At 41.8% G+C, this 24,321-nt stretch overlaps 1 protein-coding gene across 2 annotated transcripts in view; it reads right to left on the reverse strand.

Annotated features, from left to right (window-relative positions):
• Positions 1 to 24,321, reverse strand: part of LOC149267666 (dol-P-Man:Man(7)GlcNAc(2)-PP-Dol alpha-1,6-mannosyltransferase-like) — a 542,356-nt gene that overhangs the window by 359,050 nt on the left and 158,985 nt on the right. For both annotated transcript variants that reach the window (XM_089433813.1, XM_089433817.1), the window contains exon 9: positions 13,774 to 13,832. In XM_089433813.1, the coding sequence (XP_089289939.1) occupies positions 13,774 to 13,832 (59 nt within the window). The remainder of the gene's footprint in view (positions 1 to 13,773; positions 13,833 to 24,321) is intronic.

Genomic DNA, 24,321 nt, shown 5'->3' on the forward strand with positions numbered 1-24,321 from the left:
GAAAGGGAAAATCAGTTATGGGTCGAGACCACGATGCAAAGGCATCCACCTCAGGGGACTCACATAGATTTTCAGAAGATTTCACAAGAGAAAGAGATTTCGATTTCTCTATGTTGGCTTACAAGCTAGAAGAAGAAGTGGCATGCATGACTAGTGTTGCATCATCAAAAGTATGGTATATAGACAGTGGAGCCTCATGGCATATGACGAGAATCAGGGAGTTTTTCTCAGAATATCGAGAAGAGAAGATGAACTTTCAGATCACCATGGGGAACAAGGCAAAGTGTACTCCAGTAGGGAAGGGTACCATAGTTTCAACAGAATCGGGAGAACGGTTTCGTGCAACAAATGTGCTGCATGTACCAGGATTGGGGATAAACTTACTTTCCGTGTCACAACTACAAGGCAAGGGCTATGACATCTACTTCATCAAGGAAAAGGTATACGTCAAACACCCAAGCTGGAAAAAGAAAGTGCAGATTGGGATCAAAAGTAATCGGTTGTATAGGTTACAACTAGAATCACCAATGGCACTAATAGGCAGTCATGGGGACAAGGACTTGAACGAACTATGGCTCAGAAGGATGGGTCACTTGCACCATGGAGCTCTAAGAATTCTCAGGAGCACTGTAATAGGTGTTCCGGATTTGAGTACGAAACGAGATGATGTATGCAGGGAATGCGCTCTAGGAAAGTATGCCAAGGCGGCATTTCCTAGGAGCAAACACAGGGCCAAGAGTGTACTAGGATTGATACACTCAGATATCTGCGAACCTATGTCTGTCAAAGCTCTCAATGGTGCCGAGTATTTCCTTACCTTCATTGATGACCACTCGAGGAGAACTTGGATTTATTTTCTGAAAACCAAGGATGAGGTTTTCTATCGATTCAAGGAGCTCAAGGCTCTGCTGGAGAATCTAACTAGGAGGAAAATAAATTTTTTGCGCTCAGATAATGGTGGAGAGTATGTCGATAAGGACTTCATTGATTATTGCGCTAAGGAGGGCATCAAAAGAGACTGGACAGCTCCCTACAATACGGAGCAGAATGGGGTAGCAGAAAGGAAAAACAGGACCATTGTAGAAGCACCTAGGGCCATGCTGTATGATCAGGATATGCCAAAATTCCTGTGGGCAGAAGCATGCAACACAGTTGTCTACATTCAGAACAGGACTCCTCATCGGGCATTGGGCAAGATTACTCCAGAGAAAGTCTTCACTGGGAAGACACCTGAAGTCAGTGATTTCAGGATATTTGGGAGTTTAGCATATTGCCGCATACCCGAAGAAAAGAGGAAGAAGCTAGATCAGACTGCAGAAAAGGGATATCTAGTGGGATATAGCGAGAACGCTAAGGCATACAAAATCTATCTTCCAGGGAGCAGGAAGGTAGTAGTACGACGAGATATAAAGTTCATGCAAGACAAAGCTTTCAGAAGATCTCGCAAAATGCCTTCCGAGGAGCAGGCGAAAGAGGATCCATTGGTCATGCCTCTTCAACCAACAGAAGTGAAGAATTCTTCCTCAGTTCAGGAAGATTCTCAACATGAGGAGGAGCAAACAGAAGCACTTGCTGACAGAGGAAGAACCAGCAAGGAACTTCATCAGATTCTGCGTCATGCAGAGAAATTCATTAGTGAGCCAAGGAACAGTAAGAGGGAGCAAAAACAGCCAAATAGATATCAGGCGTTAGTAGCTCAGGATGGAGTGTTGAAGTTTCTAAGTTTACTTAGTTAGAAACCCTTCATGCACTTTTTCTGATTTATTCCTACCTACTTGTTATTTTTCCTTAACAAGTTATTTACAAAGTAAATACTGAAAGTAAACACCAATGCATGCTCAACATATTACAGATCAACAACTAAAAGAAACAAGAACAAACACACCACATGACACCATTATTTTTGGACTAATGTCCCTGGAAAAACCCAATGTGGGAAAACCGGTGTAGCTATATGAGGGTTTTCTTATTAAGAAATATCAAAGTACAATCTGGGTGCCGAAACTGGCCTACCCAACAGAGAATTTCCTTAGCAGTAATACCTCTCGGTTTCTGACAAATCTACTGGCTAAAACCCCGGATAATCCTTCCACCAGCGACTCAGCACCAATCTGCCCTAGAAACCCCAGCATTTGCCCAATCTGGACTGCGTCAGCCTCTCCTAGCCTGACACTGGCACTGTGTCAACCCCAGGAGGCCCTGAATCAGCTCTCTGAGCCTCTGCGTCAGCTACGCTAGCCCCTCTAGTGCTCTGCACAGCACTTAGTTGCCTCTGCATGGCCTTGCGTGAGCACTAGATGCTCCTACGTCTCTCTCTCTCTGGCTGCTCTGCTTCTATCCCGGCACTATCTCTGCATCTCTGTCTCTCTGTACTCAATGCCCCTCAGCTACTCTCTCGATCACTGATTCTATCTCTCTTAGCAAACCCCTCTCTAGAGAATAGAATGACTGATCACTCTGGTGTGTTCTCCAAGTGACCCTCAAGCCTCCTCCTATACTTTTTCTATTGACATATCAACGGCCGAGATTAAGTCCCTAATCAACGGCTAAAATTAGATCTAGCTTGATCCATGTCTTTTGGACCACTCTAACACAGATTCATATTAATACACATTAATATTTTATTTTCCCTAAGTTTAGACTTGGGGACTCCATTAAAAATATTAATTATTTTAATATCCTCTGAACTATTTAGAATCTGCCCAAACCCTTTCTAGGTATTGGATATCTCATGTGCCCCAACCTCTCCACCAAATTTCGTGGCTAGAGCACATCCAATGCTACCCCAAATCAATACTGCCTCTTAGCGAGGACTATGCTCTAGCAATACTCCTCACTGAGTATTACTTTGATCATCCGACATCGGTACCAGTGCTGATGCTAGGCCTTCCTACCTAACATCCTCTGCACTGCTGCCTCCTGTACTGTTGCCCATGGTTCTGCCACTGCCACTACTGCATTTGTACGACAGCTCCCTCTGCATCCGTGCTGCTACTGGTCCTTTCTCCCAGCACTGCATCAACACTGTGTTGTCGCACAGATTGCCACGACAACGCTCAGACTGGGGGGTGTCACCCTGATCCCCGATCTCTCTATTTAAGCTTGTCTCTCGCGGCTAAGGGGGCTAGACCCTATGGGATAATGGATGACCAACTGGGGACCAGTTGGTTTGGGAGACACGAAGGGAAATAAACACTTAATTGATTTTATTAAGTTAATAGACCAGTGCCTTATGAAATAAATGATTAAACGATTATTTATCAAATGCTGTAGAAGTATGAACTCATTAACAATCGTTTACCACCAAATAACTCAATCAAAGATTAACTTTTCCCAAATGTGAGATAATCGATGAACGCTCAATGGCTTAACAATATTCCAGCGATTAAAATTTCGAAAGATTAAATAAAATAACCATGTAATTTTAAATGCTAACCAGAGATCAGATTCATATAGCTAATATTTAAATGATCATTCAAGCATATTTAACGACATGAAAATGATCAAAATTTTAGCCTCAGGAGAAAAAGATATATTGCAAACATAACAAATCCTTGAGCCAAGATTGAATCTTACAAAATATTTCCAAAATATTTTTATATTTTCAAATAAAACTGAACTAGGCTAATGAAACTTTAAATCTAAAATCTAAATAAAACCTAAATCTAATCTAAACTAACTTACATCTAATATATATGAAACAAAATATGAATGCTAAATAGAATGAAAACTAAATAGAATAAACAAAAAGAAAAATTCCAAATCTTTATATATATATATTTTTTGTTAAAATCTAAATCTAAACAAAATTAAATAAATCTAAAATTTAAACTAAAATTTAAAATCTAAATATCTAAAATTAAAGAAACCTAGGCCAAACTAGGGCCAAAAAAAAACAATTAAATCTAAAGTTAACACCTAATAGAAAAAAAATGAAACTTAGAAATTTTTTACGTTTTTATTTTTTCTACTTTTTATATATTAAAACATACTCTATATATGTAAACAAGAGCTAACTCTAATCGATATGCATAAAAAAGGAACTAACACTAAACGTATTATATTGACAACCTAAAAAATTTGAAATCGAAACTCAATCACATAAAAGTCTAAGATCTAAATACTAAATTAAATAAAAGTTCAAATCTAGAACCATACGCATGACCAACCTTAGCCATTAACGTATTACAAAAACAAAGAAATTCAAAGTCGTATTTTATTGTGTGCCTACAGGTGACGGCGGAAAGAAAAAAAAGTGAGGAAATCGTGGATTAGGCGTAGATGAGAGGAGACTCAAATGGGTTCACGGGGTTTACGTTACACGTTTGCAGGTTTGCAGTGCGTTGGTGAGGGAAGACTGCCCATGGTTTGGGCAACTCGGTGGCAGAAGGAGATGGCCGCGTGTAGCAGCGTGAGGAGATACGTGAGGGCTGGCGGAGGAAGAAAACTACTGCGGATATGATGGAGTAAGGCTACGGATAGATGATGGAGCCTCAGACCAAGTTTGCGGAGGGAAAAAGACAGCAGTGAAGCTGCTGATGAGGCAGTGGGGAAAGAAGGAAATTGCGGGTGCAGTGATTTTGGCAGATGATGGCGTTTTGCAGGAGCTGAAAGGTATGGAGAGGCTAGAACACAGTTTTGCCTCAAAAAATTTCAAAATGTCCCTGTAACACAATTAAACCTGCAACATGACAAAACCCTGAATAATAGCGAGGAGCTGATCAAGCCCTCGGAAGTCTTCAGAAAATCCTGCGACCTGTAAATGGAAATGAAAAACACCCAGAATATATACAAAAGGTAAAACCCTAAAAACCAGCTACAAAATTTACAACTTCGTGACTCTACAACAGCGAAATTTGTAAGTAACCCTCCATAATATTTTCAGAATATCAGATTTACTATGAGATACTTCAGAAATCTCTCATGCAATTCAAGAAAAATAAACTTTAAATGTCAAACCCAGAATCGAAACTAGCTGGGCTCTGCAAGAAAATGCTTTGCAGGAGTTGGTTGATTCAGTCGAGAACTTCCCCAAACGCCCACTGATTTTCTCAATAAGGGTTTCCTGCACAGCTCACTTCAACCATCAATAAAGAGGGAAAAAACAGTATTAAATTCCAGATGCAATGGAGATACTTGCCATTATTTCAGAAATCCTATTACCATTCAAACCCTAGTAAGTGAACAAGATACCTGTGTTCAACAATACTCTACATCAAACTATTACTAATGGTTGAAAATAAAATAGCTCACAGCACTTCAGGAGAGTAACACCAGCAAGATTTCAACCCCAAAGTCTTTCTTTATTTGCACCAGAAAAAGTTTACAAGAGAGCTTTCTTCAGCACAAGACTCACAGATCGAATGATCTCAAATGACCCCCCACACCCTATTTAAAGGAAAAATTCCCAACGGCTAGTTCGAGTGATCCATGACAAACTAATCTCTACCGTCGATGAGGATCAAGATATCTTTTAATCTTATCTGTCGAATTTTTAATAAATTAAAAATTAAAATTTTGCATTTGTTTCCTCAAAATTTCGACTTATTTTATTATTTTATTATTATTTTTCTTTTTAATTTTTTGAGTTTTAATTTTTTATTATTATTTTCATCTATTTTTTAATTTTTTTCAATTTCTTTAATTTTTTTTTTTTTGGATCCTCGAACTTAACCTTTGGAAAAATTACCTAGGACCTAGGACTAGGACTTATGAGGGGATTAAAACATTTTCTAACCCTCAAGACACTTTACATCATGACTTTTACAATTTTACATCTCAAGGGGGGAAAACCCATTTGATATAGACCCTCATAGACCACCCAGTGTTGCGACACAGATATAATCTAGCAGATCAACGCACTAGGATTCTCCTAAGATTCTAATGACAAAATTCATTCTGGCTTTGGGGTTAGGCTGAAGGAAAACTCTGCCAATCATGGATCGGTGAGACAAAAAACCTTCTGGAACGTAGATTATCACTAGAAAATTAGGTCCACCTAGGCAATTCACATGCATGACTCAGCTCTGCTAAGATTATTTACAATTCACACATGCAGACTGGGTTTACAACATAATATGATCAAGTCGACGATGACTGTCGAATGGCATGGACACGTCAATCAAGCGCTATCCCTTTTGCGCAGAAAAAGAGGTGTACTGCTACGGGAAGTTGACACGTAGTGGTCAACACACTGCACCTCCTCTCATCATGTTGCATCGTGCCACCCACTGCTGCACTACAACTCAGTTACTAAGAAGTAAGTAACTGATCTCCCAACTGACCTCCCTGTTGGACAAAAAACACCCACTGATGCTGAAGCTCCCTCTGCTGCCAACAAGTGCTCCCTCTCTCTGACCTCTGCACTGCTGCAACAACTCCCTGCATCTCGCACTGTTGCACACCTCGCTATGCCTTCCTGCACTGATGCAACACTCCTGTGCCTCTCGCACTGTTGTAGCCTGCTAGCTCTGCGCTGTCTTGGGACTCCTGCAATGTAGCTCTCTCTGCTACTTCATCCACATCCGTCTCTACCCACCCAGCCAATCCTGCTACTCCTCGTTGGGGCTCCCTTAGCAAGGTCTAATCCAAGAGGCTGAATACCTTAAGGATCCTGCCCCTCATCGCCTATAGTCTGCCTAACTACAGTTTGATGTCTCCCCACTTCCATTCAAGTGGTGCGTGTGCATTCATGGCACAGTGATCGTCTATCAAAACTTCCTTCTCTGCCCGTGCTGGGGCTGCCTTAGTCTCGAAAGACCCTCCCTTACTTTTCTTCCTTAGACACTAGGTCGCATAATGACCCAGCTCTCCACAGTGGAAGCACTTGATCTTGGAGAGATCTTTCTTCTTCTACTTCTCCTGCTTTCCCTCAAATGCTAGGGCCACATCCTCCTCCTGCTTGACCTTGATCTCTTTGCTGCTGCTACCTGTCTTCGACCACCATCTGATCTCTTCCTGGCGAAGAGCTACCCACATCTCATCCCAAGGTGGGAGAGTCCCTCCGCCCAGGGTACTCTAGACAAATACTTCCCAATCTTCAAAGACAACATTCAAGGTTGTCCTCACCATAAGCTCCTGATCCGGTGTCGCTCCTATAGCAGTCAACTGGTCTCGAATTTCATTCAGTCCTCCAAGGAAGGTATCAATCGATCGACCCTTCTTCATCTGATACGACCTCATCTAGTTCTTGAGAAACATTCTTCTCTGCACAGAAGTATGTTGATACAACTTCTTGAGAGCCTCCCACGTCTCTCATGCCATTTCCTTCTCTGCTATATGTGGTACCACATGATCCTTGACCCCGTCAAGAATAATGCACTTAGCCCTCGCCATTGCTTCTTCGTACCTATCATTATCATTGGGGTCAACTTGGACAGCTATTACCTTCAAGGCAAAGTTCTTGACACAAATCCTGTCAAGCACTGATAAGATTCTGGCCTTCCAGACTACAAATTTCAATGCTCCATCCAGTCTATCCTGGTCTCTTACCCCGTGTAGTGCCATGATGCTCCTCTACTTCCCTCCCGAAAGTTCTCTGTTCGACTCCTCTGAGTCTCTACTTCCCGTCTAGAAATTCTCTTCTCGACTCCCTCTGAGTCCTGATTTCCCTCCTGGAAATATTTCTGTCGCTTGTTGAGATGCCCCCTACTCTGATCAACTTGTGCAGATGCACTTCTGATCTGGGTTCCTCAGCTAGAAACCCTCGGTAACAACTCCTCTGGCCCTGCTCTGTCAGGTACTGTTCTGACTACAGTGACTCACCAGCTCCACTCTGCAATATTCCTGCAGCCCTCTAGACCCCAGCAACTGCCTCTCTGTGAACTGCGTCAGCCCCTCTCTGCCTCACGCTGGCTCTGTGTCACCCCAGATGGGTCTGCATCATCCCTGGGATGCCTTACGTCAGCCCTCTGGCCCTCTACGTCAGCAACGCTAGCCTCTCTAAGGCTCTACGCAGCTCCCGGCTTCCTCTGTGTGGCTCCGACTGGCTCTATGTCACACATCTTGGCTTCTACGCTGCTAGAAATAACTTCTGTCAACCCGAGACAATTGTTTTCTACCGCTATTGCTCCGCTCGGCTAATGTGTCTTAGTCCTCCTCTGAACTGCAATCACGCTCCGATACCATGTTGAAGTTTCTAAGTTTACTTAGTTAGAAACCCTTCATGCACTTTTTCTGATTTATTCCTACCTACTTGTTATTTTTCCTTAACAAGTTATTTACAAAGTAAATACTGAAAGTAAACACCAGAGCATGCTCAACATATTACAGATCAGCAACTAAAAGAAACAAGAACAAACACACCACATGACACCATTACTTTTGGACTAATGTCCACGGAAAAGCCCAATGTGGGAAAACCAGTGCAGCTATCTGAGGGTTTTCCTATTAAGCAATATCAGAGTACAATCTGGGTGCCGAAACTGGCCTACCCAATAGAGAATTTCCTTAGCAGTAATACCTCTCGGTTTCTGACAAATCTACTAGCTGAAACCCCAGATAATCCTTCTGACAGCTACTTAACACCAATCTGCCCCAAAAACCCTAGTGTTTGCCCAATTTGGAATATGTCAGCCTCTCCTAGCCCAGCGCTGGCACTGCGTCAACAACAGGAGGCCCTGCGTCAACTCTTTGAGCCTCTGCATTAGCTATGCTAGCCCCTCTGGTGCTTTGCGCAGCACTTAGCTGCCTCTTCATGGCCCTGCGTGAGCACTGGTTGCTCCTGCGTCTCTCTCCCTGGCTGCTCTGCTGCTATCCCGACACTATCTCTGCCTCTCTATCTCTCTGTACTCAATGCCCCTCAGCTACTCTCCCGATCACTGATTCTATCTCTCTTAGCAAACCCTGCTCTAGAGAATAGAATGATTGATCACTCTAGTGTGTTCTCCATGTGACCCTCAAGCCTCCTCTTATACTTTTCCTGTTGACATATCAACGGCCGAGACTAAGTCCCTAATCAATGGCTAAGATCAGATCTGACTTGATCCATGCCTTTTGGACCACTCCAACACAGATTCATATTAATACACATTTATATTTATTTTCCCTAAGTTTAGACTTAGGGACTCCATTAAAAATATTAATTATTTTAATATCTCTGAACTGTTTAGAATCTGCCCAAACCCTTTATGGGTATTGGAGATCTCATGTGCCTCAACCTCTCCACCAAATTTCATGGCTAGAGCACATCCAATGCTACCCCAAATCAACATGGAGAGCCCGTCAGTTTCAAGGAGGCAGGTCATCATCAGGTTTGGCTAGATGCGATGGTAGAGGAGTATAACTCCATAATATTGAACGATGTCTCGGAAGTGGTGTCAAGACCTCGAGACAGATCTGTAGAAAGGTCAAGATGGATCTACAAGATCAAATATGCTGCGAACAGCAGTGTTGAGAAATGTAAGGCCAGGTTTGTGGTTCAGGGGTATGCTCAAAAGTAAGGAATTGACTATGAGGAAACCTTCACCCCGGTAGCCAGGTATACATATATTAGGACCGTGATATCTCTTGCAGCCCAGATGGGATGGGAGATCCATCAGATGGATGTCAAGACGACATTTCTGAATGGGGTAATAGAAGAAGAGGTATACATTGAACAACTAGAGGGATTTGAAACTCATGAGAAGAAGTCGCATGTATGCAGACTAAAGAACGCCTTGTATGGTCTGAAGCAGACACCGAGAGCCTGGTATGGTCGAATACATGGCTACTTGCAGAAGATGGGGGTTGTCAAGAGTGATGCGGATCCGAATCTCTACTATCTGGTCGTAGAGAACGAGTCGCTTATCTTAGTATTATATGTGGATGATCTCTTTCTGACAGGAGCATCCAGACTCATTAAGGACTGCAAGAAGAATCTAGCCATAGAGTTCGATATGAAGGATCTGGGACGAATGCACTACTTCCTAGGGTTGGAAGTTTGACAGCAGAAAGGAGAAATCTTCCTTGGGCAAGGGAGGTATGCTACAGAAATCCTGAAAAAGTTCGGGATGGGAGATTGTAGACCTATGGCTACGCCAATGATCACCAACTGGAAGAAGATTGATGCATCAGAAGATAAGGATGTCGATCCCACCCTATACCGGCAGCTCATAGGGTCCCTAATGTATTTGGTCAATACCAAGCAAGATATTTGCTATGTTGTCAACACCCTCATTCAATTCATGGTGGAACCAAAGAGGGGACACTAGGCAGCAGCCAAACATGTTCTCAGGTATTTACAGGGAACAGTTGATTATGGGCTCTTATACATCAAGGGGAAGGATATCAAGTTGAGTGGATTTACTGATGCAGATTGGGCAGGAAGTTCAGTGGATCGGAAAAGTACCTCTGGGTACTGTTTCAACATTGGATCAGGAATGACTTCCTGGTGCAGTAGGAAACAGAAGTTCATGGCTCTAAGCTCATCTGACGCAGAATATATGGCAGCAAGCACAGCTTCGTGTGAGGCCATATGGCTTAGAAAACTGTTGGTGAACCTATTAAGAAGAAATATGGAGGCGACCAGGATCATGTGTGATAATTAGAGTTGCATCAAACTCTCTGAGAATCCAGTGTTTCATGATAGGTCGAAGCATATTGATATCCAGTGTCACTTTGTTAGAGACACTGTCCAACAAGGAATTGTACAGTTGAGCTACACTCCTACATGTGAACAGGTCGCAGATATCCTCACCAAGGCCCTTGGAAAGTCAAAATTTGACTACTTCGGGGAAAAGATGGGGATGGTAAAGAACCCCTTTCAGAAGTAGAAATGAGTGTGTTAGCAGGACGAATGAAGAGGGAGTTGCAGTGTAGATGCAGTATTGCGAAAAAGGACTAGCAGCAACACAGATGCAGGGAGAGTTGTTGTACAGATGCAGCAGTGGCAGTAACATTGGTAGAGCCATGGGTAGCAGTACAGGATACAACAGTGCAGAGGATCTTGGACAGGAAGGCTTAGCATCAGCATAGGAATCAATGTCAAATGATCAGGGTGATGCTCAGTGAGGAGTATTGCCAGAGCACAATCCTCGCTAAGAGGGAGTGTTGATTTGGGGTAGCATAGGATGTGCTCTAGCCACGAAACTTGGTGGAGAGGCTAAGGCACATGAAGTCTCCAATACCCAAAAAGGGTTTGGGCAGATTCTAAACAGTTTGGGAGATATTAAAATAATTAATATTTTTAATGTAATCTCTACGTCTAAACTTAGGGAAAATAAAATATTAATGTGAATTAATATGAAACTGTGTTAGAATGGTCCAAAAGTCATGGATCAAACCACATCTAATCTTAGCCGTTGATTAGGGACTTAATCTCGACCACTGATTTGTCAACGAGAAAAGTATAAGAGAAGGCTTGAGAGAGACTAGTCAGTTCAATTTCTGGAGCAGGGTTAGCTGAGAAATTGAACCAGTGGTCTGGAGAGCAGTCAAAAGGCAGACACAGGGCCAGAGGGAGCCACGCAGAGGCAGCAGAGACTGCACAAAGCCAGCAGGGCCTGCGTCATCCACGCAAAGGTTGTAGGACTGACGCAGAAGGCCAAAGAGGCTGCACAAAGTCTCAATACGCTGACACAGAGGGTTTCAGGTCACGCAGAGGTCAGTAGGGCTAACGCTGGGTTCAGAAGAAGTGCTGGAGAATTTTTCTATCTGTGGGTAAGCCAGTTTGGCACCCTGTTGTACTAGAAAATCGCTGAATAATAAAATCCTCCCTTGCTGCATCGATTTTCCCACTTTGGGTTTTTCCGGGGACATTAGTCCAAAATAACTATGTCAATGTGTTGATTCTTGTGCATATGTTTGTTTCTGTATTACAATGTGATATCTGCGACAGTATTTATTTTAATGTTTATTGAAGTAATTTCATGAATAACTTATGGTGAAATAAGTAGGAAAAGTAAATTAGTTGCTGCAGTGATAGAATTTTCACATTCCTTACAGTTCATAAATTAATGAAATGGCTCAACTTATTTGCCCAGTTTCTTGGTGTTTTAATGGTGCATGCGTAATTGTGATTTTATTTTGCTATAGCCTAGTTCATGTGTCTATTATTCACTGTAAATTTCAATTTGGAATATTACAGTCCACCACAGGAACAAATCATATTCTTCGCCCTCTAAGGTATTAGATGTGGTCATTATCTTCTCTTTCTCACCTAGTGGTGGTTTTGCTCCAAAACTTCCTTTCATCTTGTTGACCCAAACAATTGCTCCTATGTGATCCTTACGTCATATTTTGGTGGTTCATTCTCAATTCATTGATGGTTTCTCTCTGGAATTCTAGTGTAATATTGATTACCTAAAAAACATGTCTTGGGTGGATCTACAGGTTCATGCTTTGTTTTCGTTTCATGGGCTAGACTTTGGATTTTGAAAAGTTTGAATTATCAGTGTGTCCACCTTCTCCATTGATTGAGTCGTTCGCTATGATTGTTGAGTCTTTTGGTGGTTTCGTCAATTTTGTCATCTATTTGTAGTATTTTCTCCATCATCAAGATCAACTTCTTTTGTCCTTCATTCAAATTTGCCTATGGCTTTTCCAAGCTTCCAAGACAATATTGTATGGTATTGATCTTGTCTCTACAATGATTTATATCGGCTTGTAATTCTTCGTTATTCACCATTTTTTTCCTTGCAGACCCCACATTCTTTTTCAAATTAATATATATATATATATATATATATATATATATATATATATATATGCGGACAGTGATGAGACAGAACGATGGAGGCGAGGGAAGCGAGGGATGAAGGCATGGTGGAATAGGGATGGTTGTAGATGGAGAATCAATGACTCTAATACCACTATAAGAGAGAAACCCAGTATGCAGGACCGTGTAAGTAATTGTATATAAGTAATTTTTTTTATTGAATAAGAATTGAATTGGTGATTACATGCCTTCGTGGCGGTTTGCCTATATAAGCATTGATTGGCCATGAAGGTGAATGGTCACATTATTTGAGCTTTGACCCTTCATAAGTAATTAATTATTTATTTAATTAATCAATTATATTATTATTATTATTTTATTATTTATTTATTTATTTACTTATTATTTTATTCATAACAAAATGTATATTAAAACGAAAAAATTAAACTAGCAAACAAACAAACAAACAAACAAACAAAATCATTATTAGAAACTTCACAAATTAGACCATTTCATGACATCGAAGCAACAAGACTAGTTTTGCTTACCATTTCATATAAGCTAGAGAAAATTTGGACTACATTGGAAAGCAATAAGAAATCAAATCTTTGAAATTTAGAGTATTGGGAGGAAATATCATTATAAAATTTTTGGAAATTTTTAATTAAATAAAAAAAGGAATATTACACATTGGGGTTTTACGTTGATGATTATGACATTTTCATCAAGTGAGAACCTTGGTGATAACAGTAAGCATCTTTCTTGGACAATGTCATAGAGTTAGATTGACCAAGTTTTCTTGTAATTGCTAATATTGCATCAAGCCACCCATTACTGTTGTAAACTGCCTTAATTTCAAGATAATGAGATGTATGTTAAAATGAAAACATAAATAAATAAAACAATTATTAGAAACTTTACCAATTACACCATTTCAAGACCTCAAAGCAACAAGACTTGTTTTTCTTACCCTTTCATACAAGCTAGAGAAAATTTCGAATATATTCGAAAGCAATGAGAAATCAAATAGTTGAAATTTAGAGTATTGGGCACTTCGGTGCATAAGCATTCACATTTACATGTGACAATAAAGTGAAGTTCTGACTTATCATTTTTGAGGGAGATAGAATAGCATATACCAGGCATTTCAATGTTGCAAAGGGGAGCCCACTTATCCAAAAAGCATATGCCAAGTTCACTGACCATGAAAGTTGCAAACATTCAAGTATAAGATGGCAACTTAATGGGAAAACCATAACCATGGCCAAAACAAACAAATATAACAAACCATACAAAGTAGTGAGCAATCGTATAGTCAATGCTTATATAATAATGATTTTACATAAATTAATAATGATTTTATGATAGATCGAAACTAAATCATATTTCAAGTTGAAACCCAGTTGAAAGTTGTAGTGGCCATGGTAATGTTTCAATAGAAAACCATTATATATAAACAAACCTTAACCCATTACTTTAATTATATTAGAAGGTACAGTAAGCATGCAATTTTAGTCAAAGTTCTGTTATATACGGCATGAGGAATCCTGAAGCAATAAGGAGCAATCAATCATGAAAGCAACTAAATTGTCAATTTCATAGGCTTTCAAGTTTGAGAATAACTCCCGATAAGCTGGTAACATTTTAGCAATGTAAACCCGTTTTGACTTAGAAGTATTTTTTAAAGAAATAACTTTCATGGCTAGCAGGTGATATATTGCTTAATTTTCACTTTGTAATCACTTAGTACCCATTCCAACATTATTTTGGGGGTCAATTAAAGGTCTAGATTGTCTCAATACTTTGGGTAAGCAGAAAAAGTTGTAGCTAGTGAAGAAAAATGCAAGTTATAATCAATAGATAGTGTTACACCTTATATATGAGCTTCCGCTTTGTAATTTTCATCACAATGATGGAGATTTGTTGATGGTTCCTTGGAGGTATTTGGCTTGGCGAAGTCTCACTTATCTTTGGTTGGATAATCATGCTTGCTGCTTGGTGTGTTGATTTGTTGAGCTTGGGAGGTACTCCCACACCCTAGGGTACAGGGTTTGGGAGAAGTTTGACCCGCACGGGCTTTGTGGGAAAGTGTACCCAAGCAATAGGTTTTGCACCCAAAATTGTGGGCACGAAACCAAGTGGATATTTTGATGGTTTGGTCACTGAGGGCATGTGGGGGGGGGCCTTAAAGGGCTGAGGGGCACCTAAGGCATCAATAAGGTGGCTTTGGTTGAATGAAAAGAATTTTTTGTCTTATGTTTTTATGGAGATTAAACAATTGTTTAGGTTAGCTTGGAGTTATGTGATGACCCTTGGTGGCTAAGGGAAACCCACCAAGAACTCTATAAATGGAAGAAAAGGATTAGCTCATTCCAACCATCCAAGTGCATTCATCAAGTGGACAGACAAATCTGATCTGGCCGCAGACCTATAGGAGCAGATCTGAAGTGAAAGGAGGATGATATTGCCATCTTTCTTGTGTTTTGGATAGGCCAAGTTAGAGCATCTATTGGCCAAGTTGTTTAGGCAGAATTTTGGGCACTCATTGGTGGCATATTCTTTGTGACCGGCCGAGTTGTATCTCTGTATATTGCAGGAGGGCCGAACCCCTGTTTGTATGCTGGATGGTGGTCATATGACCTAAGGAAGAGTTGTAACAACAAGCTAAGGTTCCTTGATTAATAGCACAGGATATCAGGGCCTTGTGGAGGGGTTTGTCAATGGTTTTGAGGTCTGTTCAGGGCCAAAGTTAGGGTTGTCCTGTGGTGGTGACAGAGGCCCTAAAGAGGACTGAAAACTTTAGTGAATTCAGTGCACAAAGCCAAGAATTACAAGGTTGTTGGTGACATCTTGCAGAGGTATGTGATTTGTCTTTCAAGTTGATGTTAGCAAGGAGATGGTAGGGTTGTTCTAGTGTGTTTGAACATTAGTTTTGTGATGCCCTGGTACTGTCAACAAGGAGCAGACTTGTGACAGTTAATAGGGTTGTTTTGGATGCCTTAAGGAGAGTGACAAAAGGGGCCGATTTGTCACTGTGTGTGGGCAGTCGTGTGAAGCCGTAGATCAGTCAGCTTGTGCATTGTGTGAGGGCAGTTTTGTGATCCCTAGTTCAGCAGGTTGCAGGTGGATAAACCAGTGATAAGAGGGCAGTTTTGTGATCCCTAGTTCAGTGGGTTGCAGGTGGACAAACCAGTGATAAGAGGACAGTTTCTTGATCCCTAAGCCTGGTCTTCTTTGGAGCAACAAAGAGGCAAGAAGACGACAGTTGTGAAGAGTCAACCATAAGAGTTGGCTCTTTGTGGAGCAAGAAAGCAGCTAGTGGGCAGACTTGTATGAGCCAAAGTTCAGTCACTCTTGGAACAGCAGGAGGGTTGAGAGTCGCAGTTTGAGGAGCTGGAGATGCAATCTTTCTGAAGTGGCATAATTTGCATTGATCAGCAAAAGGAGAGGAAAAGAACCCACCAGATGTGTTCAACGTATGTGGACTGAATGTTGATTTGGGGTAGCATCGGATGTGCTCTAGCTACAAAATTTGGAGGAGAGGTTGGGGCACATGAGTTCTCCAATACCCAGAAAGGGTTTGGGCAGATTCTAAACAGTTCAGGAGATATTAAAATAATTAATATTTTTAATGGAGTCCCTAAGTCTAAACTAAGGGAAAATAAAATATTAATGGGAATTAATCTGAAACTGTGTTAGAATGGTCCAAAAGACATGGATTAGGGACTTAATCTCGGTCGTTGATATGTCAACAAGAAAAGTATAAGAGGAGGATTGAGGGTCACTTGGAGAACACACCAGAGTGATCAGTCATTCTATTCTCTAGAAGGGGTTTGCTAACAGAGATAGAATTAGTGATCGGGAGTTGCAGCTGTGGGGCATTGAGTACAGAGAGACAGAGAGGCTGAGATAGTGCCGGGAGAGCGGCGCATTAGTCGGGAGCTGCACAAAGCCTCAGAGAGGCCAACGTTGCTGACGCAGACGGCCAAAAGGCTGACACGGGGCCTCCTTACGCTGACGCAGACCCATCCAGGGTGACACAGGGCCAGCGCTGGGCAAAGAGGGGCTGACACAGTCCAGAGAAGGCTAATGCTGGGGTTTCTGGGCCAGATTGGTGCTGAGGAGCTGCCGAAAGGATTATCTGAGGTTTTAGCCAGGAGATTTGTCTCAAACTGAGAGGTATTACTGCCAAGGAAACTCTCTATTGGGTAGGCCAGTTTCGGCGCCCAGCTTGTACCCCGATATTGCTTAATAAGAAAACCCTCAGATAACTGCACCGGTTTTCCCACATTGGGTTTTTCCGGTGACATTGGTCCAAAAATAATAGTGTCATATGGTGTGATAATTTATGTTTCCTTTAGTTGTTGATCTGTAATATGTTGAGCATGCAGCGGTGTTTATTTTCAATATTTACATTGCAAATAACTTGTTAAGTAACATAACAAGTGGGTAGGAATAAATCAGATAAAGTGCATGGAGGGTTTCTAACTAAGTAGACTTAGAAAATTCAACATGGTATTGGAGCGTGATTGCAGATCACAAGAGGACTAAGGACATTAGCTAAGTGGAGCAATAGCAGCAGAAAACAATTTTCCCGAGGTGACAAAAGTTGTTTCTAGCAGAGCAACAACATAGGAAGGGTGATGCAGTGCCAGCATCATCAAGGGTGAACCAGGAAGAGGCAACGCAGAGGCTAAGGAAGGCTAAGGGAGCCTCATGCAAAGCCACGCAGAAGCTGGGAGGGTTGACGCAGTTGACGGAGGAGATTGGGTTGCTGGTGTCGGGATTGCGCAGAGCCTAGGAAATCTCACCTTCAGGTTGTCGGGGTTTAGAACGCTGTGGGAATATTGCAGAGTAGAGTTGGCGAGGTACTGTAGTCACAACAGTACCTGACAGAGTAAGGCCAAGAGGAAGGAGTTGCTACCGAGGGTTTCTAGTCGAGGAACCTAGATCAGTGGTGCGGTTGCATAAGACGATCAGAGTAGGGGGCATCTCGACAGCGGCAGAAGGATTTCCGGTAGGGAAATCGAGACTCAAAGGGAGTCCAGAAGAGAACTTCCAGACAGGAAGTAGAGACTCAGAGGAGTCGAACAGAGAACTTCCAGGAGGGAAGTAGAAAAGCATCATGGCACTACACGGAGTAAGAGATCGGATAGACTGGACGAAGCATTGAACTTCACAGTCTGGAAGGCCAGAATCTTATCCATACTTGACAGAAATCATATCAAGAACTTCGCCTTGAAAGTTATAGCTATCCCAGTCGACCCCAATGACAACAACAAGTACGAGGAGGCAATGGCGAGGGCCAAGAGCATCATCTTTGACGGGGTCAAGGACTATGTAGTACCACACATTGCCGAGAAGGAAACAGCATATGAGATGTGGGAGGCCCTCAAGAAATTGTACCAGCATACTTTTGTGCAGAGAAGAATGTTACTTGAGAATCAGTTGAGGTCATATCAGATGAAGAATGGAGAACCGATTGACACCTTCCTCGAATAACTGAATGAGATCCAAGATCAGTTGACTGCTATAAAAGCCACACCGGATCAGGAATTGATGGTGAGGACGACCCTGAATGCAGTCTCAGAAGACTGGGAGGTATTTGTCCAGAGTATACTGGGCAGAGGGACACTTCCACCTTGGGATGAGATGTGGGCTTCTCTTCGCCAGGAACAGATCAGACGACAATCGAAGACGAGTAGCAGCAGCAACGGGATCAAAGTCAAGCAGGAGGAGGAACATGTTGCCTTAGCATCTGAGGGAAAGCAGGAAAAGCGGAAGAAGAAGGATCTCTCCAAGATCAAGTGCTTCCACTGTGGGGATCTGAGTCATTATGCAACCCAATGTCCAAGGAAGAAGAGTAAGGGAGAGTATTCTGAGACTAAGGAAGCGCCAGCACAAGCAGAGAAGGAAGTTTTGACAGACAATGATTGTGCCATGAGTGCACAGGCACCACTTGAGCAGAAGTGGGGAGACATTGAGCTATAGTCAGGAGGACTACAGGAGATGAGGGGCAGGATCCTCGAGGTACCCAACCTCTTGGATTAGACCTTGCTAAGGGAGCCCCGAAGAGAAGTAGCAGGACTAGCTAAGTGGGTAGAGACGGATGCGGATGGAGCGGCAGAGAGAGCTACAATGCAGGAGTCTCGAGACAGCGCAAGGCTAGCAGGCTGCAGCAGTGCAAGAGGCATAGGAGTGTTGCACCAGTGCAGGATGGCATAGAGAGGTGTGCAACGATGCGAGATGCAGGAAGTTGTTGCAGCAACGCAAAGGTCAGAGAGGGAGCACTTGTCAGCGGCACAGGGAGCTTCATCATCAATGGGTGTCTCTAGCCCAACAGGGAGGTCAGATTGGGAGATCAATTACTCACTTCTCAATAACTGAGTTGCAATGCAGCAGTGGGCAGCACGATGCAGCATGATGAGAGGAGGTGCAGTGCGGATGCAATGCTGGGAGAAAGGACCAGCAACAGCACAGATGCAGAGGGAGCTTTCATACAGATGCAGCAGTGACAGTGGCAGAACCATGGGCAGCAATACAGGATGCAGCAGCGCAGAGGATGTTGGGCAGGAAGGCCTAACATCAGCATAGGTACGGATACCGTATGATCAGAGTAATACTCAGTGAGGAGTATTGCGAGAACAGTCCTCGTTAAGAAGGAGTGTTGATTTGGGGTAGCATCAGGTGTGCTCTGGCCACGAAATGTGGTGGAGAGGTTGGGGCACATGAAATCTCCAATACCCAGAAAGGGTTTGCGCAGATTCTAAACAATTCAGGAGATATTAAAATAATTAATATTTTTAATGGAATCCCTAAGTCTAAACTTAGGGAAAATAAAATATTAATGGAAATTAATATGAAACTGTGTTAGAATGTTCCAAAGGGCATGGATCAAGCCAGATCTAATCTAATCTTAGCCATTGATTATGGACTTAATCTTGGCCGTTTATATGTCAACAGGAAAAGTTTAAGAGGAGGCTTGAGGGTCACTTAGAGAACACACCAGAGTGATCAGTGATTCTATTCTCTAGAATGGGGTTTGCTAAGAGAGATAGAATTAGTGATCGAGAGTTGCAGCTGAGGGGCATTGAGTACAGAGAGACAGAGAGGCAGAGATAGTGTTGGGAGAGTAGCGCAGTAGCCGGGAGCTGCACAGAGCCTCAAATAGGCCAGCATTGCTGACACAGAGGGCCAGAAGGCTGACACAAGGCCTCCTAATGCTAACACAAACCCACCCGGGGTGACGCAGGGCTAGCACTGGGCAGAGAGGGGCTGATGCAGTCCAGAGAAGGCTGACGCTGGGAATTCTGGGGCAAATTAGTGCTGAGGAGCTGCTGGAAGGATTATCCAGGGTTTCAGCCAAGACATTTGTCTCAAACTGAGAGGTATTACTGCCAAGGAACTTCTCTGTTGGGTATGTCAGTTTCGGCACCCAGATTGTACTTTGATATTGCTTAATAAGAAAACCCTCAGATAGTTGCACCGGTTTTCCCACATTGGGTTTTTCCAGAGACATTGGTCCAAAAATAATGGTGTCATATGGTGTGATTGTTTCTTTTTCCTTTAGTTGTTGATCTATAATATGTTGAGCATGCACCACTATTTATTTTCAGTATTTACATTGTAAATAACTTGTTAAGTAACATAACAAGTGGGTAGGAATAAGTCAGATAAAGTGCATGGAGGGTTTCTAAGTAAGTAGACTTAGAAACTTCAACACTGAAAGGACTAACTGTGGAGCGCTACATCAGCAAGTCAAGTGTACTTTGTTCAAGGAAAGATTGGTCATCATTGTTGTTGATACCAAGCCCTAGTTCTCATGTATCAAGGCTGATTGTAAGGGCCATGATCCATGGTACAGGAGCCCTAATATTGTTGTATTAAAGTTTGTAATATAACAAGTTGTGGCTTGAAAAATTGTCTTGCGCACGAGATTGATTCACTACTATTTGTTATTTCGTTGTGCAAAGTGATTGTGTTGTGGCATTTGAGTGTGTTTGTGATCGTGATCTTAGACTCGACCCTGATTCTTAAGTGCCGTGGAAAAATCAACACGGTGGCCATCTCACAACTGCTTGCCTTGTTGAGCACCCCTTGGCTGCATATTTGATGGTTTTGGAGCATGTTATCTCATTATGGTATGGTATATATGCTTATCTTGGATATGGACAATGGTTCTAGCCACTCAAGGGGTTCGATAACGATGTTAGGAGGCATGCATTTCATGATGTTGTTGATGTTTCCTAGTGACTTCGTGCATTGGTGTATGATGTGAGGGTCACTAGGACAGGTTGTTCTACATGGTCTTCATGTGTTGGATGTGTGATGGGGAACACACTTGATTGGATGACGTTAGCATTTCTTTATGGCCCTTCTCTTTTGATGATGCTATAGTGACATTAGCAATAATTTCTACACCATTTGAGAATAATTTAACCTTTGAAAATCAACAACAAAAATCAGCGAACAAATAGGAAAATTTTCCCTAATTGTCACTAGCAAATCTCCCTCTCCGTTTGGCATGGTGCTTGCCAACCTCAGGGAGGTGTCCCTAGTCTTAGTACCTGTTGTTCTAACCTGTAAATCTGAAATATAACATAGAAAAACAGCCAGCACTGAGCAAGATAGTGGCCAAAAGAATTCATGAAAATTGTAATGTTTAAGATGTAGAATGGTTTAATGTATTTTGAATGGTAAATTACCAAATTTGTTGATTTTATATAGAGAATATGATCTTTTAATCTGATAATTACTTTCTAATGATTTCTTGATAAAGTTAACTTATGTCACATATATCATTAAGCAATTTTACATAGAAAATATCAACAGCAACGCAATAATGATAGTAGGATGATAAAGAGACAGCCAAGCACAAAAGAGACACAAATTTACCCTAGGGAAACCCAACCTCAGTAAAAGCCCAGCAACCATTTCTTAGGAGAAATTCTTCAATTCAACAAAAGTACAATATGACAATCTCAAGTAAAACTTGGTCGACCCAGACCAAAGAATCAGCACAGGTCAAACCTGGTCAAACAAGCCAACATTCGGCCTCCTACAACTGCCCAGAACCAATGTCACATGGTTCAGGTTCAAATTCGAATTCGATTACAATTAAGTTCGATTCGAGTTCGAATTTTTAGATGAGGTTCGTATGAGGTTCGCCATTAAGTTCGTTCATGTATATAATTTTATATATATATATATATATATATATATATATATATATATATAAAATTAAAATTACATAAATCTTTTATATTCATTTATAATTAATATATATTTATAATTTTAATCATATACTATATCAATAAATTTATAATTTTCAAATTCCAACGCGCTGCGTCATTAAACCTATAAGTAGGCTTAAAATCATAACTAACAAAACTGATTCGGAAAAGCACGCATTGTGGAATAACGTATGGTCTAATTAATGCTAAATTCTACTACAAATTTTGGTTCAGCCGTTTTATCTTATCGCGCTTAAGATTCATACAGCGAAGAATTGGTTTACGTTCTTTCTTTTTCTTGAAAGGAAAGCTTCCATGGACACATACATTTTGTTATAATTTCTCTCAAGAACTGAATCAACTAAATAAAGAATCGGCATATCAAGGCGATGACGGACTTAAACGCCCAGAATTTAACTTCTAAAAAAATGTCAGGTGAGAAATGTCCCAGCAGGACTCGATCCCTTGCGGCAGAGGTGCGAAGCCATCCTTCGTTAAAATGTTTCGGTAAACAGGGCAGACAGAAGGCTCGCCGATCTGCGCTTTCTTTCCCTCTTCGATCTTCACCACAAAATTCGGAGTCTCCTCCATACTTCAAGCAGCAATCTCCCTGCTCCTTCGCGTCTGCTATCTATTAAATTTTTTCTTAGAAATTGTGGAGCCACGGGAACGCTATCCGTAACCTCAACGCAACAGGAACTAATATAAAGTCGAACCTTCTCGAACCTAAACGAACTTTAAAAAAAAAAAATTGAAATTCGCCGAATTTCGGACCTCAATATTTAGGTTCGACAAACCCTGTGACACTGCCCAGAACTTCGATCAAATTGACCTCAGAAAACTTGGTCAAACTTCTGCTCAAAAACTCAATCAAACTGCCCAGCAATAATCTTTGTCAACACAAGTCAACGTTAGAAGCCTTCCTCCTTAACTCACACGTGTGAACAGAAGAATAGTAGATGTTGTGTGATCTGAATTGGTCTTCAAGTGAGGAGAGTGAGTGCCAATATATATTGTTCTTGTAGTGTCCAAGGGGCACATCCTTTAGCTGGGCCGACCTGTACTTTGCCACTGACTTGATCAATTTGAATTCAAATTTTAAATTTAATTCTCCCTCCTTTCCATGGGCTGACTTGTAGCTATGGAATACCTCCCGCAATTACCCAAAAATCAACACTCCCCCTTAGCGAGAGAGGTATTCACCCTAACTTCCTAAGATGTCCACTTTTGCTGAAAAGAATTCTCCATCCCAAGAAAAGATTGAATGAGCCCGCGATGTTAATGCATCCATCCACCTCATGTTCTATTCTAGAACCATGTGGAAAGCATTTTGCATTAGCATCATGCAAAGTAGCTAGTTACCCACTAGCCAAACACCCTTTGCAAAGGATCTAGGCACCCACTAGCCAAATACCCTTTCGCAATATGGCTAGGTACCCCTGGACCGGAGTAAACACAAGACAATCTTGGGTCACCAATTATCCAGGTTGTCACTTGGAACCAAATCAATATCGCTGACCAATGGTGGAACCCTACACCAATTTCCCATTCCCTCGTGTCGTCACATGATATTTGAATGATAAAAACACTTACCAAATGTTATGGGGCACTTACTCTACCCACTAGCCAAGTAACCCTTGGCAATATGGTTAGAACCTTTCATTGGCGGAGCACTCTGAGCCTTGACACTCTCTGGGCCAATCTTCCTAGCCACATTACATGGCATGTGGTCAATACCCTTAACCTAGGGAGAATATCTACCCTTTATGCTACAACATCAACACTCCCTCTGGCCAAGGGAAGCATTCGACCACTCCAAGCTCGTCCCTTAAGTAGATAAACTTCATCTAGGAAAGAGATTTTGTGAGAATGTCAAGAACCTACTCATCCGTAGAAATGCATTGGAGTCTCACTAGTCCATTGTGTACCATGTCTCGAATGTAGCGGTTTGTGCATCAACCTATCATCACAGTCGTCTCCATCACTTGATCAAACAATCTTGTGAGCACTTTCCAAAGCCACACTACTTCACTACTCGCAAAACTAGCTGCAATATACTCAGCCTCTGCAATGCTAAGTGCGACTAGATGTTTGCTTCCTACGCATCCAGGATATCATTATAGAACCCAAACTTAAGTAACACCCTGATGTGCTCTATATATCTTTTGCACTCTCTACCCAATCTGAATCTGTATATCCCTACAATTGTACTTCATCATTTGAGACATGTCTCAATTGATATCCAACTGTACCATGTCGGTACCTCAACACATGTTATGTCGCATGCCTTGGCTCAACCATAAACTGATCAGCTTCCTTGACTAGATCCATCACCACAACTAATTTCCGATCACCTTGACTGGGTGCTCCCTCTAACACTAAAACAGAGCTTATTGTGGCAATCATGATTGCTCCGTCTACCACCACTGCTTCCTAATCATTGAAGCATATCTG

The sequence above is a fragment of the Pinus tabuliformis genome, chromosome 6 (assembly GCF_031772625.1).
Source record: "Pinus tabuliformis cultivar Carrire ecotype Pingquan chromosome 6, CPIR1, whole genome shotgun sequence".
In the NCBI taxonomy this organism is placed as follows: domain Eukaryota; kingdom Viridiplantae; phylum Streptophyta; class Pinopsida; order Pinales; family Pinaceae; genus Pinus; species Pinus tabuliformis.